This window comes from Cygnus atratus, chromosome 24 (assembly GCF_013377495.2).
Source record: "Cygnus atratus isolate AKBS03 ecotype Queensland, Australia chromosome 24, CAtr_DNAZoo_HiC_assembly, whole genome shotgun sequence".
NCBI classification, from domain to species: Eukaryota; Metazoa; Chordata; class Aves; order Anseriformes; family Anatidae; genus Cygnus; species Cygnus atratus.
This window is the reverse complement of record NC_066385.1, coordinates 1,206,113-1,225,114: the sequence shown is the minus strand read 5'-3', so window position 1 is coordinate 1,225,114 and position 19,002 is coordinate 1,206,113. Positions and strand designations below refer to the sequence as shown.

Sequence of the window (19,002 nt, the reverse complement as noted above, 5' to 3'; positions counted from 1 at the left end):
GTAGGATCATTTCATCAGTGCTCAAAGCATCTGACCAGCTGCAGATAAATGGCACTAGAGAGTTGTTTCTCTTGGATATGTAGACAGTTAGAGGTGCATATGGCTAGTTGTTCTCATGGTGGATACCACGTGAAGGTTACCCAGGCCAGGTATTTTGGGCAAGCTGCTCGAGACCTTTGCTCTTCCTTCAGGAGGGGCTGATGCTGGCAGCCTGGGCACTCTCTTGGCAGCGCAAAGAGGTGATCCTGTTAAACAAGGAAGAGATTAATCCTGAGGTGTCAGGTGCTTTGCAGTGTGGAAGCAAAGTTTGTTCATTATTGTAGCTGCAATCTGGACCCTACTGATTTATTACTGCTGTATTTTAAAGTGGCTGCGCAGGTGCTCGGTAGCCTGGTCTGGTGCTGAGGGCGGAGCGAGCCTGCTGCTTGGAGCAGTGCCAGGGTATTTAATGCGAAATTTGTTCTTTGCCCCACGCCTGTCCTGCTGTACCTCAATGGCTGTGCGTGAGGGAAGAAGGGGAGCGTGAGCAAGATGACACACTTAGTTTTTGCTTTCTTTTTGCACCTTGGCCTTCAGAACTTATGAGACCAGTTTCGCAACATGTGAAACGACAAAAAGTTATGTTTTTACACTTCTTAGTGATCATAGGCCTTTCTAGAATCAAAAGAAACACTAAACACCCGTAATTTCATGCCATTTTGAAATGCTGCTGTTACTTCACAGCATGCTCCTCTACTGCACAGAGTTCTGTATGGAAATGAATGCTACTGTGTCTTGCTGTATTTAGGTGGGCATAAACAGTTTGCCAAACGAAAAGTTGGCTAGGATGCGGCATAGTAATTTCTGGAGCACTCCATTCATGTTGTATAAACAGATAACATTAACATACTTGTGAAAGAGCTACAAGATAATTAAGGCGTGTGGAGTTTACAGTAATAAGGCTCGTGCGTTTCAGGATCTTGGTTTCCTGTTGCACCTGAAAAAAAAATCAGCAAATATTGCAGAGAAGAAATGAGAAGTTAGTCTTGTGCTACTCCCAGCTGAAAGTTTCCCACAAGTATTTTTACTATAAATAAGAAGTGAAAGAGTTCACAGCTAAATTTAACCCTTAGATTGATTTACTTTAAGGGGCATTCATGGGTGGAGCAGACTGTGGAACCGTAGAAGATGAAGATAGACTACATCAATAGATTGCATTTACACTTTATAAAAAATTCATTCCCTTTTAATTTCTAAGGATTGTCAAAGGAAAAAGCATTGCTAATTGGAATTCCCCTCTCTTTCCCAACCAAAATCGTGATCTTAGAAAAAAAAAAAAAGGAAGTGAATGTTATTTCTCAGGGAAACTTTCAAGCAGAAGAGCTTGCAGCTGACAGTATCTTAACCAAAAATGTTGTCAGTGTACTATAGCGCGTAGACATGGCTTGCTCTGTTTTTAGACACTTGAAGTTAGCATTCTGGAAAATCCCTTTCAGTTTGACTTAGTTTCACAATTTCTATGAAGTTAAGCAACCAAAGCTCACAGCGGCTTCCAGAGTTGAAGAAAAACAGCCCCGAGGTGCCTGAAAGTATGAGCTGCTGCTGCTGACTTCTGCTTTATTCTCCCTCTAACGTCTGGGCGAGGGAAGAGCAGCTCGGCTACATGAGAGCCTCAGCACAGGCAGGCGAGCCTTCTACCCATGTTCTTCTGATGTAAAAGTGAACTTAAAGCTGTATTAAACTGGCCACAGGATTTGGGTGCCTCTTCCTCTGCGACTGCACGTGGGCTTTATTTATTAATTTTTTAACCCGTATGTGTCCCATTTAGACCACAGGACATAGTGTGGTTGAGGGGTGAGGGTTGGAAGCAGGGTCCTGGGGACAGGTCTCCGATATCGCAGCCGTGTGCCCCTGCTGCGGCACGGGGCTGCCGGCGTGCTGGTGGGATGTGCCTGGGGAGCGTGTGGCAGGTGGCCCCTGGGAGTCTGACAGGGGAAAAAAAAAAAATAAAAGTCCCAATTTAACAGTTATATAAACCACAACACAGGCTGTCAGGTAGCTGTCCGGCGTGGCAAAGAGGCAGCAGCAGGGCTAAAGATGCGATCCCTGTTCTTTGCAGATGGTTGTTAATGGTAGCCAGCAAGGTGATGCAGCTCAGCAGGGAACTACGAGGAACACATCTTTATTTTTAAACCAGTCCTCAGATGTAGCCAGCGAACCCATAAATCCTGTGCAACGTTAGTTTGAAATGCCTTTGAGAGATGAAACTTCCCCAGCCTCATAGTGTTCGTGTTTCTGAATCCTTACTTGGGAAGAAAGCGCTATCTCGCCGGGAAGGAGCAGAGGATGATTCGCGGCTGAGGTCATTGTTTGCCTCAGCGCCCTTGATAGGGACAGCCCAGCCTGGCCTGTAATGTAAACAGAGTGTAAAATGTTTATCGCCAGCTTTGTCACTTGCCTTATTTGTCAGGGAATCGCGATGAGAATGAGAAGTTTTGTGGTGCTGCGCAGCGCGTTCGGGGAGCTGGAAGATTTCCTTAAAAAGGCACAGGCTTTGCTGGGTGAGCAGCGAGGCTCTGCCTTGGCAGCCACGAGCTCGGGCTGACCTTTCCAGAGAGAAAATACTGACCTAAATCCTGCCCTGCTGCGGGAGAAATAAACCTCTCTGCTTACATCTTACTAACCTGATTTTCTTGTCTCGTACTCGCGGCTTTATGCTGTAAAACGTTGAGAATGCAGAGGCAAGGTGGCACTCATGGGGTGTGTGGCGGGGAGGGGGCTGTGTGCCCGGGCACTGTTTGTAACCGTATTTATCCTCTCCGTTTCCAAACAGCAGAAGGTTGGCAGGTCCGGGTCTAGGCATCCCAAAACCTGGGAGGCAGCGAGTTCCAGGGCAAAGTTTGAAATCATTAAAATGCTTTATGGCAAGGTCAGAGGAAGCATTGCGTTGGCTGATTCACTGTAGAAGTATGGGGTTGCGTGTAGTTTGCGCATTTGAATATTTGAACATGTAGGAGGGGGGATCTATAGTTCGGTTATTGTTCTGTTTGGTATAAACTGGAGCTCTCGGCAATTCACGCAGAAAACAACAGTCTTAGCTGTTCCTATAGAGATTTTTTGTTCATAGCAGCATCCGGAGAACAGGAGCACATTGCTACTTTCAGAAGACAGTGTCGTGAAGGTGTGTGTACAGGTACACTTGTAACCATTTGCTTTTTTTTTCCCACCTTCTAGATCGTCGGTGTCTGAACAGACCACACCATGCGTGAGTACAAGCTAGTGGTCCTTGGTTCAGGAGGTGTGGGGAAGTCCGCCTTGGTGAGTCGCTTAGGAAGTGGTCCTGAAACCACTGCATGAGCTTCCAGACTGGCCTGTCTCACTGCAGGCATTACTCATTGAACGTATTGGGATGTTTGTACTACTTTTATTATGTGCAGTGACTTCCAGGTAGCCATGGTTAGGCTGCTGAAGGATCTGTGAATTCGTGTCAGTTTTTGGAGAAGAAACAGGTGATTCATCACTGTTAGAACAGTTAGCATTTCATGTTTGCTTTCTGCGGATGTGTAATACTGTAAATAACTGAACGTCCCTAAGTATGAAAAGCCTAGCCTAGGCTAGAAGGATGAATCAAGACTTGCCCTGCGTAGCTGTGGATTGGCGATGGCTGCATCCGAGGAGCACACCTTGAAGGTGGTTTATTTTCCGTCACGGACGGAGCCTGAAGGAGCTGTCTGGCCTTGAAACCCCAGAGTGGAATAGCAAGCTGCCTCCAGGCAGAGCAGAGGGACAAGCAGACAGATGACACTTTGCACTCCTTAAGTGCTTGTGTTGTTTCTAATAAGAGGTTTACATAGCAGAGTTGATAGTAAAGCATTGTAAGAGCGGTTTCTGTCACCCATTTATCACAAATCAGTCAAGCAGCTCGCCCCAACAAGAAGGGCAAAGAACTGGTCAAGTGTAAAGTTATGTAAGACAAGGAAACACACCATGTTCCTTTTCACAGAGGGTGATAGCTGACCAGCCGTTAATTTCGTAGATTGGTGCTTCTTTCACTGTTTTTTATTCTGCTGATAGGGGCTGCTAATAGTCTTGTCAAATCACCTGCAGAATCTAGGTGAATGAGAGGAAAGATTGTTCAATTATGTATCACATTTGAGGTACTCTTTCAGAGATCCCTTCCTAATATTTACAAGATGTAGGAGTAAAAATTTTTGATACTCTGTTCTCCCACAGCAACTTAAGTGATCCCCATTGCTTTTTCCATGAGCATTCTCCTTGATTGTCTTGGTTTTATTACGTAATATTGAAGGATTTGCTAGGTAAAACAGGGCGCTTCTGAATATGCTGTGCATAAAATCTCTTCAGCACATGAAGTACTTTGAATTTCCTCATTTCTGGTATAAAGTTCTGAGTCCCCATTCATCATTGGCCTTTTTAAAAGTTGAAACGTGAATACTTAATTTTTCAAAATACTTACTATAGTTTTTTTTTCCAAAATTTATTCTCAAAAAGTTCTGGAGACTGTATTTTCCTTTATCGTGTATGATGAGTTTGTGTACTCCCACCTGTAGAGATACAAATTGGGTTAAATCACTGAGGACCCTAATTTTTGTAGGTACATACTGCTGGTGGGTTGATTGTGAAAAGGCTGGTAAACCAAAGTTAAGTTCCAGGTGCTAAGTAAGCACGTATTGTAATTCATATGCAGTGTTGATCCATTATGATTATGGCAGGACAGTAAGTGCCAATTAGTAGCTGAGGGAGAATAATATTTAGCTTACAAGATGACCAACTTTATTGACAGGTATTGGCAAGGTGGGACTTAAAATTATATGGAGGTCACTTTAAAATTTCTTTCTTCAAACTGCAGAAGCTGAATACCCAACAAAGAGCATGGTGTTTGTTTTCAGTTCTGTGTTTTCACTGGGAGTGCAGATTACAATATGCTCTTGTTTCGCTACGAATCCTCCTCGCTGTTTTAACTCCTGTGGGTTAAGTTAGTTTTCTTTCTCAGCAGTACTGCATTTGGGAATATGAAATAAGACTCTGTGAGTTTTAGCAGAAAGACAAAATGTCACAAGTGGTTTGTCACATTCTCTTGCTGAAGGCTGGTTCACAAACAGGAAGAAAGTTCACGGGGTGCAGCTGTACAGCTCGGACCGACTTCAGTGTCCAAGCGTTAGCCTCCTAGCAAATAGCAATCTTCTTTGGACTCGGTTGGGTTAATAACTGTGCTGAAAATCCTACAACACAATCTGTAATCTGAAATTCTTAGTTGCCATTATTGGTATAACATTATAAACCCACTAATAATGGTGTCCTACACAGTGGCTTTGATAAGTCCCGTTATCTGAAAGGTTTGGGGTGACAGGAAAATATTGGAGAAGCAAAAGCTTTGATCCTTAGGTTCAGGCTTATTAATACAGGATTATTTAGTGAAATAGGATGGTTTTTGAATGAGATAGTACTAGATTTTATTTAATTTTTTTATGTTAAAAGAAGGAGCATAATAAGGAAATGCTCAGTTTTCAGCACACACAGAGGCTTTCTGCATGCATATGGTACGTGCCACTCTTTGAAAGTCTTTGTGTGGCAAAAGGGAACCCTGCTGCAGAAAAATTTCAGCCTTTTGTCCAAACAAAATACAACCTCTTGAAACAGGTAGTGACTTGGCAGAATTTGTACTAAAGATTTGTGGAAAGCTCTGTTGGCAAAAGATAGTTGCTGTGTTTGTTGATATTTAAAGAGATAAAATTAAGTGCTGTGATCTTGGCACTTGGTTTTACCATCATCAGCCAAACCTCTGGACCCACCCGTGCTGCACTCGAGGTGAGTGCGGACGCCGTAGGTGAGAGCACGGCGCTGCGCCCGGCCAGAGATGGGGAGAGCCTGGGGCTCTGCAGCCACAGCTCGCTGAGCTGAGCCAGGGAGTGCTTGGAGCAGCAGTCGTTGCATGGGAATAAATTGCAAACAACTAACACTGTCGCTAGCATTACAAAGATAAACTATTCCAGCATTTACCCAACTGGTACCAGTATGGATCTGTCTGGTCTCACCTGGGTGTTGCTGATTCCCAGCGCTGCGCCGGAGGAGGACAGACGACTGTTTAGGTGCAGGGAACGTGCAGGGTTGCAAGTAAGAGGAGACACCAAAGAGAAAAGTGTTCTTCCTATTTATGAAGAGAAGGTACCGAAAAGGAAAAGCAAACTGTGTCTTCCAGAGGACAAGTGAAACCACAGACCAGCAGGAGCCAAAGTATGCCACGTACGGAGCTTGAGTGTCCAGAGATGGGGCGCATCCAAATGACAGCTTGATGGGAAATGCTTGGAGTAGATTCACTTGGAATAATTATATAGGAGAAGAAAGATTTCCTCTTTGAAATGAATAATGTCTCCTTCTTTAATGATTTAATACAAACTGAGTATCTGGAGACTCTCCAGATTTAGCTCACTACTCTGAAATACGTCTGTGCTCTGTGTGTAATCCAGAGTAGTTCCACTGTAACTCTAACACAATTGAAATCTGCATTTTCCATAGCACACATATTGCCAGTTCCTCTGATCAAATTTCACGTCTTCCATATTTGGTGCTTTTTTAATTCTTCTGAAGTCATAGACACTAAAAGAAAAGCATTTTAGAGAATGCCTTTATTTTTGAGATGCCTTCATCTTTTATGAAGAAATAAGCAAACAATTTGTCTCGCATGGTTTTGAAATGTGCTTGAGTAGTGGCTCATAAAACAGCAGAAACTATGCAGATTTCTTTTTAAATAATTGAAAATGTGTGTATTTTTCTCTTCTCCCCACTTGAAGTTTATCAGCAGCGTTGAGTGTTTTTTCTGCTTTAATTGTTCAGAAAGTGTTTCTTGGTTACTGTCACAGTTACTTCACTTTTTTTTTCTCTCTCCCCAGACTGTACAGTTCGTTCAGGGAATTTTTGTTGAAAAATATGACCCAACAATAGAAGATTCATACAGAAAGGTAAAATAACATAATTTCTATTCCTTTCAGGTCTCACGGAGCTTGCTTCTTTTTAATAATGCAATGAAAGCTTATCAAAATGAGCAAGGTTTTTTTATGAGAATGTTATGAGTGCATAAAAGCACAGCAAGAAATGATGCATAAAAAAGCATCAGTCTAGGAAGTGCTTTCATGTAGATAGTTTCTTTTGGCTTTGCAGAGTATTTTACTAGTTTGGGGCCTGTGAATGCAACCAGACAAATTGTGTCAGCTACTATAAAGCTGAATTATCAGGAAATGACGAACGTTGTTGTTAATTTGACTGTTCTTACTTCTATTTAATAGGAGGATTAAAGCTCTATTGCTTCATATAACTAGGAGCTTTCACTTTAAATCTCTGATGACTTCAGTCGAGGCATGTTGAGGCTTTAGCTTTCTGCTCTTGGACTGTTTCTTTGTAAGAGGTTAGAGCACCTGACCAGACGTCTCTCTGTGTATTTTCCCAGGCCATCACGGACTTTTTAGCTCTTGTATGGGGGTACGAGCTGTGGCACTTGACAGCCTGGCATACTGTTCATCCTGGTGCCAGTGCTGTTGATTGGTGCCTGGGCAACTTATTAAAGGACCAGAGACTGTTACTCATATCTCTTTGCTGTAATTTGATGAATTATTATTTCAAAGCATAAGTATATCAATATTTGTTGCTAACATGCGATCTGAAAAAGTTAGCATAGAGGAGATATATATATGTGTATATATATATATATATATACACACACCATTTATCATGGTAGGTTGTGGTACTGTAGCACAGCAATTGTGTTTTGTTGCTTTCTCCTAGGAATGATTGTTTTACCATTTAGTTTAAATATGTTCTGCTTGGTTTGAAAGCGCATAAAAATACTTCACAGCTGTTTTGGATGCAGGCTTGTAATTGCTGAGCAGAAATACTTGTCAGGATCCCTGACTCTGGTGTTACACAGCTCTATCAACAGAGCTGCTTTCTTCTCGGGATTGATGTCAAGTAACCCATTGTTTTGCAGACTAGCATAATTGTTGCCATAATTAAAGACACCAAACAGAAAACAAAAACTTGTAGCATTTGTGCCTGTGATAATTAAATGTAAATTCTGTTACGAGTTCTGCTGTTAAATTTATTCATCTTTACTGGAATTGCCCTTAGTGGATCTGAGACGGTTCTTAGCTTCCAAAAGATTTGTTAAGCCTTAGTGTGACATTTATTAAATATTGTGCTTTTTCTTTTCTTCCTCACTCCTCCTTCAACAGCAAAAAAAAAAAAAAAGTTTAAGGTCCTTTTGATTTGTAGGAGTGGATTTTATCTGACTCAAGAGGCTCATTGTAAATATCTCAATTTATTTAGGCCTTTATAATCAACAGAGTCCCGGATCACTAGTGAGCTGCCCCAAATGCGAACTTAAGGTGTAATTAATCTTCTAATAGCAGAGCCTCTCTTAGTGTTGGGAAAGTCCAGGTGGCTGGCTCACTTACTGAGGTCTTTGCTGCAGAGGTAAAAAAAAAAAAATTAAGGTGAGATTCCCCTCGCCTTAATTTCAGAGGTTTTAGTTTTAACTGTATTTGTCTCTTCCCTTTTTTACACAGCAAGTGGAAGTAGACTGTCAACAGTGTATGCTTGAAATCCTCGATACAGCAGGGACAGTAAGTATGATTTCTTTTTCTAAATGGTACAGAGTTTCTTTCTTAAGAACAAAACAAGATGGTAAGCATAGAACTTAATATAATAATCCTGCCCAAGGAAGAAGCAATAGATGAGGCACAACAATTAAAATAGAACAGTTCTGTTTAATAACCCAAAAGCAGGTTGCCGTATCAACATACAGATTCAGGATAAGTTTGCGTGTTAACTTTGCAAGTGGCCAGAAAACATAGCCAAAAAAGTTCTTAAGCAGCAGGCTCTTAAGAGCACTGCCCTCCCACGCGGCCGTGCTCGTGACAAACTGCCACACTGCGCGTGACACATGGGCCTGTCTGTGCAGTGAGAGAACTTGAAGTGATAGCCCAGATCTGTCATCTGGGGAACTGGTCTGATAGCAGGCTCCTGCTCAACGCTGTATCAGGAAATAAATGAAAGATCAGTACAGAATACGTCGACCAAATGCTAATGGCTTGTGTTATGGTTTGGGGCATACCCCAGTATACCTGAGGATGTGTTTTTATTGTTTTTGTTGCACCTTTTCCTGGTTTTGGAAGGAGCCTTGTTCTCCTTATTGGGGGGGGGGGGGAAGCAAAGGGAAAGATGTGTTAATGCTTTTATTAGATTTTCATGCTGCAGTGGATCTCTGTGAGGGGTAAATACGTAAATATGACCCGTGCTGTACTACGTTCTTGTCTCCATTACAAGAGAAGTATTCCTTTGTAAACGTTCTTTAGTGTCATTCACTACCTAACTACTTTTTAAAATATTTGATTACAGGAGCAATTTACAGCAATGAGGGATCTCTATATGAAGAATGGTCAAGGGTTTGCACTAGTATATTCAATAACAGCACAGTCCACGTTTAACGACTTACAGGACCTGCGGGAACAGATTTTACGGGTTAAGGACACTGAAGATGTAAGTCAAATATATTTTTTTTTAATTTTGAAAATGATTAAAATGTTTTTGGAACTAAGCATACAGGAATTTGTATGTGAGTAAAATTTCTGTCTAGGAATATTCTTTGCTGTATAGCAAAGTTTTGTGTTGAAATGAATTTCCCTAGCATTATTTGTTATTTTCAGTGTTACGTTTCAAGTTTGCTGGAAAGCTTGCAGTCTTGATGGGAAGTGATAGAAAAATGGTAGGAGTTGATTGAAGAAAACATTTTTCCCTTTCATTTTATTTCTTTTCCAGTATTTGTATTTTCCTCACACTGTGCTTCAGCAGTACTTTATTTCCCTCAAAGTTATGGAAAAATTATATCTGAACTAGCCAGTAATGATATTTTTAATAGATCTTCAGCTGTCTTGCCATGGAGACTTAATGTTGTTTTTCCCAGATTTGAGAGGCGGAAATTGAAGTACAGAGAGACGTGGCAAGTCCTGAGGGTCAGCTGCAAAGCCTGAAGTCCCAGCCTGCGGTGGGGCTGAGCTGTGCCCTCCATGCCTACCAGAGCAGTCCGAGTTGATGATCTTGAACTGTAAATAGAAAGGACGTGTTCAGCTTATTGACCGGATTCCTGCTCTGTAATTTAAGTGTCACTAGTATTAATAGCCTTCTTTATTTTTAATTTTTGAAAGTAGCTGAAAATGTTCCTTTGACTTTGCTCTCTTGTTGCTGTGTGAGCGGGCAGTGGGGGGACAGGACAGCAGGAGCTCGGGCTGCCCCGGCGAGCAGGGCAGTGCTGCACTCTGCAGGGCTCTCTCCCTGGGCTGGGGAGCCCTTGGTCGAGGGGCACAGAGCAGATTCCCTTGCTGTATCTGTGCCCATTTGGTTTGCCCCGTCTCTTGGTAATCTCTGTTTCATTCAAACCCATCCTCCGTGAGGACCAGCAGTGTTGCAAGGTGTCTCTTGGGACCGTCAGATCGTGCCTTGCACAGGTTCGTTCCTGACCAGAGCGTAAAGCAGAGCAGCGGGAGAGGGGTTTTTTATCCTCTTCTTAGCTTCAAGAGAAATCCTATGCATGAGTTTGTCTCTGTGGAGAGGAGAGCTCGTGCTCAGAGCTCTTACTGAGCTTGTAATTGTTGTTGTTTAAAGCCCTTTTCAAATGAGAAAAAAATTACATTAAGATAGATGGTGCATGCAGTCCTGTTTATGGCAGAAGAAAATCACTTACCATGTTCCCAGCCCAGGCGCCGACTGCTATAGCTAGAACTTATCCGTGGGCTTTGAATTTCTAGATGCATGGTGTAGCAGGGCGTGCAGGTGGCTTTAACCATGCTGGCCGTGTGAACGGTGCAGAGGTTTGGGACCTCTGCTCGTGTAGGCTTCCTCAAGGGGACGCTGAAAATAAATGTTGTTCCTAACATACACAGACACAGATTTCTAGGTTGGAAGAGACCTCAAGATCATCGAGTCCAACCTCCGACCTAACACTAAGTACTCCACTAAACCATATCGCTAAGCTCTACATCTAAACGTCTTTTAAAGACCTCCAGGGATGGTGACTCCACCACCTCCCTGGGCAGCCCGTTCCAATGCTTAATAACCCTTTCGGTAAAGAAGTTCTTCCTAACATCCAACCTAAAACTCCCCTGGCGCAACTTTCGCCCATTCCCCCTCGTCCTGTCACCAGGCACGTGGGAGAACAGACCAACCCCCACCTCACTACAGCCTCCTTTAAGGTAACTGTAGAGAGCGATAAGGTCGCCCCTGAGCCTCCTCTTCTCCAGGCTGAACAAGCCCAGCTCCCTCAGCCGCTCCTCGTAAGACTTGTTCTCCAGACCCTTCACCAGCTTGGTCGCCCTTCTCTGGACTCGCTCAAGCACGTCCATGTCCTTCCTGTAGCGAGGGGCCCAAAACTGAACACAGTACTCAAGGTGCGGCCTCACCAGAGCCGAGTACAGGGGCACAATCACTTCCCTAGACCTGCTGGCCACACTGCTTCTTATACAGGCCAGGATGCTGTTGGCCTTCTTGGCCACCTGAGCACACTGCTGGCTCATATTCAGCCGACTATCAACCAATACTCCCAGGTCCTTCTCGGCCAGGCAGCTTTCCAACCACTCATCTCCCAGCCTGTAGCTCTGCTTGGGGTTGTTGCGCCCCAGGTGCAGGACCTGGCACTTGGCCTTGTTGAACTTCATACAGTTGACCTCAGCCCATCGCTCCAGCCTATCCAACAGCTGGAAGTGCATTCAAGGCTTTGAATGCTGATGGCTTTCGGTGGGCATGGATCGCTCGTGTGGCTCTTGCGATGGGGACTGAATCCAGGAGCAGCCTTGTGTCCACCGTCCTTTGCGTGCAACTCGCGTGCAGTGGTCACACGCGGGGCCGGGACGCATTTATCCGTGTGCGTTGGGTTTACATCGCCCCGCAGGGCAGTGCGGTTTGAGCAACACATCCCGCTCCTGTGCTCGGAGGGGGCAGGCAGTCCCCTCGCGTTTCTTCTTCCTCCCACATCGTCCCTGTTCCTTATCCCAACTACCTCAGAATGGCTTCGGAGCCCTCCTTGGCTTAACTGCAAGAGCATTTATGAATTTTGTGTTGGGGGATGTTACTTGTTGAATCCAAGGCTGAGAACCTTTTGAACTGTTAAGCTAAGTCAAAAAAAATAAAAAATAAAAAAAAAAAAGGTGCTCCTTCCTGTATTCAGTTTCAGAATATGTCTTTTAAAATCCCAGTAGTTAAACCATGAAGCTATGTCCAACAAAGTTTAAATTCCAGCCTCCTACATGACATAGGAAATGGTCAAGCAAGTTCTTCCAACTCCATTTTCTGCTCTGGGTTAAGTAATCACTACCTTTTGAAATAACCATACAGAGTTGCATGTCTTTCAAACCTACACTGTTTAACTGAGTATCGCTTTTTTCCTATTATTTTACATCCTAATTTCCCCTTTTTTTCCTCATGTTCAACATGTTTCATCATGTTCAAAACACATTTTAATGATTTGGAATTCTCTTAAATATCTAGAAAACTGTAAAGAATGGACTAGACTAGTGTAGTTGTAAATATCCTGTTACTCTCCGTGAAATAAACTTGTTTGGGGGATTGCCTCATCTGTTCTGAGACTTCAGCTTTTTGATGTAATAAGTAAAACTTGCTTCTCAAAAATAAAACTGCAGTCATTTTTTAATCAGTATGGCTGTGAGTTTTAAATACAAAAATGTATTTTGTCTAGGTGAATCTGGAAGAGACTACAAATATTAATGTTGAAGTAGATTAGAAAATGTGCAGTGCATTGTAAATTATCAAAGGAAGTGGATTGTGATTTATTTTCCAGCTGGAAAGTACTCATTTTCTGCTCAAAGAATTAAATGCTTCAGGAAATAGAACAGGGTACACACCCATTATCAGCAGTTCTTTTGGTTGTTAGTTTTTTTTTTTTCTACTTTTACATAGCATGAGGGAAACAGGATGCTGTGGCTGCCGGGTGCGTGTGAAGCACCGCAGGAGGGACTGCAGATCTCGCTGCGATCTCGGCCTTCAAAGTCCTCAAAGCGCCTGGCACCTGAGCTCTGGCTGCATTGTCCCCCGAGGCCCGTATGAGATGTAGGTTGTTGGTGTTTGGGGTGCTTTTGGTGTTTGCTTGTCGAAGGTTGTTTCTACTTGCCATTTGTAACATCTTTTGGTGGGCTGCAGCCATGGTAGAGGCTGTGACTGAGAAACAGGGAAAGCCTTCTGAAAGTAGGCATCTTGGAAATAATGCCCTCATATATTAGTAGTGTTTTCTGTAGGGAATGTCACAAGGAATGTGGCTTCCCCAAGGCACTGTCCTTCTGAAGGAGTGGGACGCTGACTCACCCAGATGCTTCAGAAAGCCAGCAGCTGAAGGAGAAGGGTAGATCCCCTTTCATCATTCATTTCATTCATCTCGAACAGATGATGTGCCTGTATTTGCGTCATGGGCGTAGGACAAATATTTTGAACACGTACCAAATGTTTATTCTGATACAGCATGAGGTTATTTATTGGAAGCGATGTCCTTTCGGGAGCTGAGCTGATGAGTGGTCGTTAGTTGGAAACTTCAATTACCCTGAACTAGTTAATATTGATCTCAGCGTTTGCGCCTTTTGTAGTGAACATCCTCGTCTCTGTATGTAAAGCATGTCAGTAGTACGATATTGTGTTGTGATGAGGAAGGCAGATGGTCATGTGCATGGGGCTGTGGGAATGATTACCCGCACAGAACCACTCCTCCTTACTCCGTGTCCAGGGCAGCGCTCTGCTAAGGTGCTTCCACTTGTTGTTGGCTTGACGGCAGATTGACAAGAGAGGTAAAAACGTCAGAAACATATAATGTATTTCTTAAAACACACGCCGTATGTCCTGTTGTCTAAAAGAGGTTAAGCTGATGGGCAATTCAGCCTCATGTCACATAGATGTCTTGAAATGCATTTTAGTAAATTGTGCTTTTGACTATAGAGTGGTGTTGGATGTAAATATTGGAAAACAAATCTTTACTGGAAAACTTACTAAAATCCAGCCTAGCTGGTGAGCTCTGCTGAACTTCCTTTTTTTGTTTTTTTTTTTTTTTGTTTGTTTGTTTTTTATACGTGGCTATGTTATTTTGTTTGTTTTGTTTTCCTCCGTTTCGTGTGCCGTTGCGAGCTATTGCATCACTTGGGCAGTACGTGTTGCGTGTTAATTTGCTGATATCTCTTGGTTTTGCTCCCTCCCTCTCCAGGTTCCAATGATTCTGGTTGGCAATAAATGTGACCTGGAGGAAGAACGTGTTGTCGGCAAAGAACAGGGTCAAAACTTAGCGAGACAGTGGTGTAACTGTGCCTTTCTAGAATCGTCTGCAAAGTCTAAAATCAATGTTAATGAGGTAAGTATCAGCTGTTCCTTGCCCATGTTACATTAACATAAGTACCGCATTAGACCAGCATGCAGTCCTTCTTACACTCCTTTATCAGGCAGATTTAGAATGGTTCTGAGGTGTCAGTCTAAGAACGGCTAAGACGAGTCTATTTAGTTACTGTTTTTTTTATTTGTTTTAAAGATATCTGCTCCTTTTTTAATTAAGAGGTGGGTGACATCCCCAGGCAAATGCTTTCTGTGGTCTGTGTTAGAGGGCATAGATAGCAGAGGGTCATCAGTAAGCCCAGTTAACTGGATGACTCTTACCTTAGGTAAAACTTTATCTGGAAAACATACTTTATTTAAAGATAGCAACTGCTACTATTCCGAACGTGGATTATGCCCCGTTGTATTACTTGTCATGTTGCTTAGTGTTGGTTGTTGGTTTTGAAAGTATTTGCTTTTCACATGCCTGCTACATCTGGCTGCTCCAGCAGACATCCCATCACAGCCCTCCTCTGGTAAGCCGCTAATTTACTGAGACCACGTCCAAACATCTATCTGTGTACGCCATTCCCATGTTTAAACGAGAAACACCTTCGGAAGTCGGTGTGCATGTCGCTGCTGCCTGAGGTCGTGTGGCACCGCTTGCCATCCGGCAGCAAGGTTTTATTCTGTGCTGTGAGTTATCTGACAGTGACAGAGGCCAGTTTTCCAGTCACAAACGCTAAGGTGACCCCATTGAGCAGAGCTGGTTTGGTGCCAGGAGATAACTGGGACCATTTAGGAGACCGTGATAAGGAGAAGCAGGAGGATTTTGGACTAGACCCAGAGCTCTCTTGGCAGCCAGCGTGACATGCCCGGCACCGCATCCGTCGGGTGGAGAGGGACGGGAGCTCCAGGCTGCTGTGCTTGGGATTAGCCTGGCTGCAGTGCTCGCTAATCCAGCCTGGTAAATATAGCTTGCTGAGCCAGGCTCCTGCCAGACAGGGCTTTGTGTGCGTCTCTGAGCTGTAGTAAAGCTGTGACAGCTAACAAAGAAACGAGTGGCTCAGTCATCAAACAGGTACCCTGGAGTATACCAAGTCCTGTTTTATTTGAATTTCCACAGAGACTGACCTCTCAGTAGCCAGAGGTGCTTTAAAGTTCTCCAAAGAACTGGGCTGGGACAAATACACACCTGCAGTTTTTAGGTGTGGTCATCCTTAACAAGTGAATCGTGTATCTGTATTTCCCTGTGATGTTTCCTGCCTGCAGTCAGGCTCGATCATAGCCAGGAAAATGATTATCTGGAAGAGTAGTTTCTGTTTTTATTGTGATCTTAGTTTTCTGTGTTTCTGCTAGTTCATATTGTCTGGTTTTGAAAAGCATAAAAACTAAGGAAATCAAGAAGGAACACAATGAATCAAGCAACTCGCTGTGCTGGTTATTTGTTCTGCTGGCTCATGGAGTGGGGAAGAGTTTACATTACTCTTTGGTTTTGTTTTTGTAAAGCTACATTTGGAGTTTCTAACTTTGTTAAAGTCTAGGCTAAAGGCTGATAAATTTCTGCTTGCATTTGCTGAAAGTTAAACCTTTCCTTACAGATAGGATGTTTTTAATACAGGTATGAGTCGACCTCAGTAGCAGTGCTTCAGATTTCTTTCTGGTGACCTGTGTGATGCCCTTGCAGTGCACTGACTTCTAGGGATAGTGGCGTTCCTGAAACCTTGCTGCAGACTTCACTTCTGTAGTCACTGTCAGTACAAACACTTAAATGACAGAACTTTAGATTTTTCAAAGGTTTTTTTTTCCCCTACCCTAGTCCTGGGAAGCAGGGAGGAATGAGGGGTCTACCCAAAGCAGTCAAGAACCTTATCTGCCAGAGAGAAATGGTTGGTGCCTTCACAGATTCAGGCTCCTTCAGCACATCATAATCACTTTTGAATTATCTTGGCTCTTGTTTATAAAGGCTTAAATATTGAAAGGTGGTTTGCATCAGCATAGAAGAAGGAGAATTGGTTTCTCCTGCAGAAACCTTTTTTTTTTATGTCATCTGTATGCTTTTTAACATCTTGGTTGTGTCTGTTGAAGAGTCCAAACTGCTGCTTTTGCCTGGGGCTGACAGAAAGCTGCAACAATAAGCTTAGTGAAGGAGGTGCCTGAGCACCTATCAGATGCTGTTAAAATATTTTACATGAGAGCTTGATAAAGGCACTGTATGTTCATTTTGTTTGGAACTATTTAACGGGGCACGAGTGCTTTCATGTATGTAATAGCCAGAAAATCTTAGATTTCCAGTAGTTGAAATTTGTTATAACCTATTTCTTTGTCTGCTGAATTTCCTTTGAATCAACAAGAGTTTGTGAGCAATCAGCCACTCTGGGAAGGAAAAAAGTAAACAAGGAGAAGGGTGGAGCTTTCTGGAGGTCTAAATATTTCTGCTCAGTACCATGACCCAGCTCCAAGCATTTTTGCAAAGCTCGTTTTGCTATAAATGGGTTATTACTGGGAAAACAACTCACAGCAAAAGCGTTCACAAGAAATTTCTGAAGCTGAAAGAGGCCCCTGTAGTCATCCTCTTCTGGAAAAGTCTGAGTTCAGGGCAGACGATTTGTTTTTCCTTGCTGATTGTATTAATAAATTCAAAAGATCAGATCAAGGACAAAGGCAAATTAGATCAGAAGTGAGTGAACAACAGCTCTGACCCGTATGGCAAAGAGAAGAACTAAGAGTGTATGTACACAGTGGGTGAGTGAAGACCACTTGTGAAGGTGAAAGCCAGGGAGAAGGGCTGCCTGGATGGACGCAGTGCTCTGCAGGGACACTGAGCAGCCCAGGGAGCACCAGGGAGAAAGTGGTCCTTCAGGATATTATGCCTGTCCTTTTAAAAACAAAACCCAAAAGCTTTTGTTGTTTCCCAGTTTTCTTCCAGGTGTCCAAAGCAAGGGATTCTTTGCCGTTTCATTGCCTTACCCTTCTGAAGCCTTTGGTCATACGTAACCTGAAGGGGGAAACCTGTATGTGGCGGGGCAGGAGCTTACAGCTCCCTTATGTTCTGCATGCTGGTGTGAGCTCTGTGCTCTCTTGTTTCATAAGCAGCTGCTTGAGAAACACATTTAAGTGAATGCAAGCAGATTGATTGAATTTGTAAGACTGCAGCCACCAGGAAAGAGTATCTATCATTTTGCCAGTCTGCCTAATTTTTGACACTTGCATAACATTTTGTTGTTTTGATACTCAGTTTGTGTTCTTCATTTTCAGATCTTTTATGACCTGGTCAGACAGATAAATAGAAAAACACCAGTGGAAAAGAAGAAGCCTAAAAAGAAATCATGTCTGCTGCTTTAGACTCCCATCGTGCAGCAGCTCTGAGCCAGGTAAGAGGTGTCTGAACTACACCTGCAGCCCAGGTAATCTGACCCTGAGCTGCTCCAAAACATGTAATTCCTTCTCTGTCTGCTGCAGTTGTTGGACTTTGAAAACCAGTTCCACTGACTGACTTGGCAGAGAAATACCTGCCTTGCTCCCTTTCTCCTTTTGCTTGGGTTGATGAATGCACCAATTAGAGTAGGAACTGATGGAGATGGGTGAGGTGTTGCCTTCTCGCTCTTGTAGGTTCTCCCTCTGTCATGTGACACCATAGTTGGAGCCATCCTGGGTCAGTTTTGCTTCCTTTTTATCCTCTACTGAAGTTCAGTGGTGTTCGGGTAACTGGTAGTGTTGTCGCAGCTGCTGTCTCAGCCCTAGCTGATACAAGGACAATTGCAAGTTGGTTTGGGTGGGACATGGATTTCAACAGCAGAAAAATGAAAAGCTGACCACCGGGGGGAAAAAACAACAAAAAACAAGGTTGGACATATGCTATAAATAATCTTCCTGTGTATCTTGGCAGGGCACTCTGTGTGCTTACAGCTGTTCTGTCGCACTCCTGGAAGCAAGCAGCATTTCTGTAGCTTCAGATTTTGGACAGGAATACCACCAGGCCATGCCTCTGAACCGTCAGCATCTCAGCACACACGTGTGCTGCGTGGCAGTGCCGAGACAGAGGTGTGCAGGGGAAGTAGCCCTTCCAAGCAGGAAGTGATCAGAAAGCAAACAAATCATCTCAGGTGGTGTTGGCTGTGCAAAGAGCATTTGGCTGGAAACGCAACGGGGCAGAGTTGCAGCCTGGGCCAGCTCTGCAGGCTGGGTCAGGGCGGGTTAATTCGCGGCGCGTCGGCCGTCGATGTCCCACAGGTGCCCACAAGTGCCCAGGCTGCCAGCCTCCGGTCATTGCTGTGACCCACCAAAAGCTGTTCTCTTAGGTGTGGCAGCTGGCAAAGCAGCACAAGTGCCCTTATCCTGCAGCATTTAAAACAAACTTCTGGTTAGGTAGGAAGAATTTCAAGGATGAATTCCTGGAATTGGTGGTTAACTGCCTTTCTGCCAGACCTGAAGGGCACGCTGTGGGCGGATGTTTCTTTAGCCCAGCTGCGATTGAGCAGGACAAGTGCAGCTATGCAGTTAACCTGGCTGCTGATGATTTGTGCTTTATTTATTGATTGAGTCTCTTATCCTGAGCTCTGAATGTCATAAAATAATAGCTTAGTCCTGTGGGGAAACAATGATTTAAGGAAAAGAAATTGAAGAGTATATCTCAAGTGGCTTTTCCTGTTCCTC

General features: G+C 43.6%; 1 protein-coding gene across 7 annotated transcripts in view; it reads left to right on the top strand.

Annotated features, from left to right (window-relative positions):
* The window catches only part of RAP1A (RAP1A, member of RAS oncogene family), a 40,377-nt gene that overhangs the window by 18,522 nt on the left and 2,853 nt on the right, over positions 1–19,002 (top strand). For 4 of the 7 annotated variants that reach the window (XM_035561652.2, XM_050715406.1, XM_035561653.2 and 1 more), the window contains 6 exons: positions 3,214–3,297; positions 6,891–6,959; positions 8,559–8,615; positions 9,391–9,531; positions 14,246–14,389; positions 17,605–17,720. In XM_035561652.2, the coding sequence (XP_035417545.1) occupies positions 3,241–3,297; positions 6,891–6,959; positions 8,559–8,615; positions 9,391–9,531; positions 14,246–14,389; positions 17,605–17,691 (555 nt within the window). In that variant the 5' untranslated portion in view covers positions 3,214–3,240 and the 3' untranslated portion in view covers positions 17,692–17,720. Of the gene's footprint in view, positions 1–2,400; positions 2,541–3,213; positions 6,960–8,558; positions 8,616–9,390; positions 9,532–14,245; positions 14,390–17,604; positions 17,721–19,002 lie in introns of those variants that run through there. The other 3 variants (XM_035561648.2, XM_035561650.2, XM_035561659.2) reach the window with 2 other exon arrangements.